Source organism: Trichechus manatus, unplaced genomic scaffold (genome assembly GCF_000243295.1).
Source record: "Trichechus manatus latirostris isolate Lorelei unplaced genomic scaffold, TriManLat1.0 scaffold00030, whole genome shotgun sequence".
Lineage (NCBI taxonomy): Eukaryota > Metazoa > Chordata > Mammalia > Sirenia > Trichechidae > Trichechus > Trichechus manatus.
In genome coordinates, this window is record NW_004443966.1 from 11,902,408 (window position 1) to 11,904,013 (window position 1,606).

At 34.9% G+C, this 1,606-nt stretch overlaps 1 protein-coding gene across 1 annotated transcript in view; it reads right to left on the reverse strand.

Annotated features, from left to right (window-relative positions):
- TIPIN (TIMELESS interacting protein) overlaps positions 1–1,600 on the reverse strand; it is a 14,399-nt gene extending 12,799 nt beyond the window's left edge. Inside the window, exons 1-3 of the mRNA XM_023729860.1 lie at positions 1,206–1,600; positions 1,017–1,095; positions 727–802 (exon numbers count right to left, since the gene is read on the reverse strand). Of these exons, the coding sequence (XP_023585628.1) occupies positions 727–802; positions 1,017–1,095; positions 1,206–1,338 (288 nt within the window). The 5' untranslated portion in view covers positions 1,339–1,600. The remainder of the gene's footprint in view (positions 1–726; positions 803–1,016; positions 1,096–1,205) is intronic.
- Positions 1,601–1,606: the final 6 nt, after the last annotated feature.

The window sequence follows — 1,606 nt, forward strand, 5'->3', positions numbered from 1 at the left end:
TTTTTCTTCCAAATTACCCTGCACACCACATCTAAATGGTACTTTTGGATTAACACTGTTCTATCTGGGCTATGAAACAGAAAGTCTTGGCTCTGGACACTTAAAACTCTAAAACTCAGTTTGCTTAACTAGATAATAAAACTAACACATATCACACGGATTGAGAATTAAAGGAGAATATATTTGAAAATACTTCATAAACTATAAAGCTCTATAAAGATTTGCAAAAAATTATATCTATACATCTACATGACTCAAAGATAAAAGAATTTTGAAATATACATTTGTACAGGGATTGACAGTTCTTAAGTATCTTCATTTTTCAATAAAACTTTACTGAAGCCTATTATAAACCAGGTACTGTACCAGAACTTGGGAACACATAAGTGATCAATACAGGCAGCGTCTTTGCCTTCATGAAGCTTAAAATAACTCTGAAATAGGCAAATTTATTCCTCTAAATTAAAAAGTACAATCTGAGGCTTAGAGACTCAAGTGTGAGTTTCCTAAAATCATAGTTTACACAGTGGCAAAAATGAGACTAGAAGACATGCTTTCTGATTTTTCAAACAGTGCCCTTTCCACTATATCACTGTTTCTAAGAGGTATGATGATAAAGGATAGTATCAGTTAAGAATTCTGAGATACCTAAGAGCAGGATGATGGAGTCTACAGTCTGATATTCCAAAAAACAAAAAACTAAACTAAAAATCAGACATTTCTTACCTCATGACCTTTACCTTTGAATTTTGCCTTGTCAAACACATGCCTTAAGGCTGGAAGCCCTCTCTCTGAAATTAATCTGTAAACAGAAATATGTTTTGAATTTCAAGTTTTCTGGAGTCATGGAATACAAACCAAAACCATAAGAAGAAAAAATGTTTCCTGCTGAACTGGGGGGAAGAAAAAAGTCTTTAGAAACATCTGATCTCCAAATCATCGCAAACAAAAGCTTCTAACATAACAAGAAAAACAACGGATAGGAGTATAATGTATCAGAAAACAGTAAACTGTACCTCTGAGCATCCAGCTTAGGTATATTCCTTTTAACAGTTCTCTTTGGCGGTACAGGAAGAGGTACTCTCCTCTCTGACTCTGGTGAAACACACCAAGATTTAATGTTACTTAAATAATTGAAGCACCATAAAACATATCATTTCTAAGCTGATAGGTGGACAATTGCACATGGAACTCCCTGTGGAGACCTTCATCAGGTTCAGCTCCTTCACCATCTTCTCTCTCTGGGGAGGCTGGAGGTGGGAAAGGAGGGAAAGTTTCATCTTCCACATGCTCAAAATCTGGTAGTGCAATCAAGCCATTCTCCTGTGGCTCTAGCATCTTTTCCTCTAGGGAAAAAAAAAGCAAAAATATTTTTTATTCATCCAAATAGCCTTCCTGTTACTGTCAAGCTCCATTTGCAGCAACATTCTTGTGTATCAGTTAAACTGCCTTTCAAACTCACACAACATGAAAAAGAGTAGAAAAGATAATAATTACGAAAAAAATAAATGGGCTAGAAATCAGAAGAATGGAGTTTTAATGTAGACCCTACCAATAAATAACTATATGATTTTGATTTATACAACTGTTGAGTTTCTCCTATGAT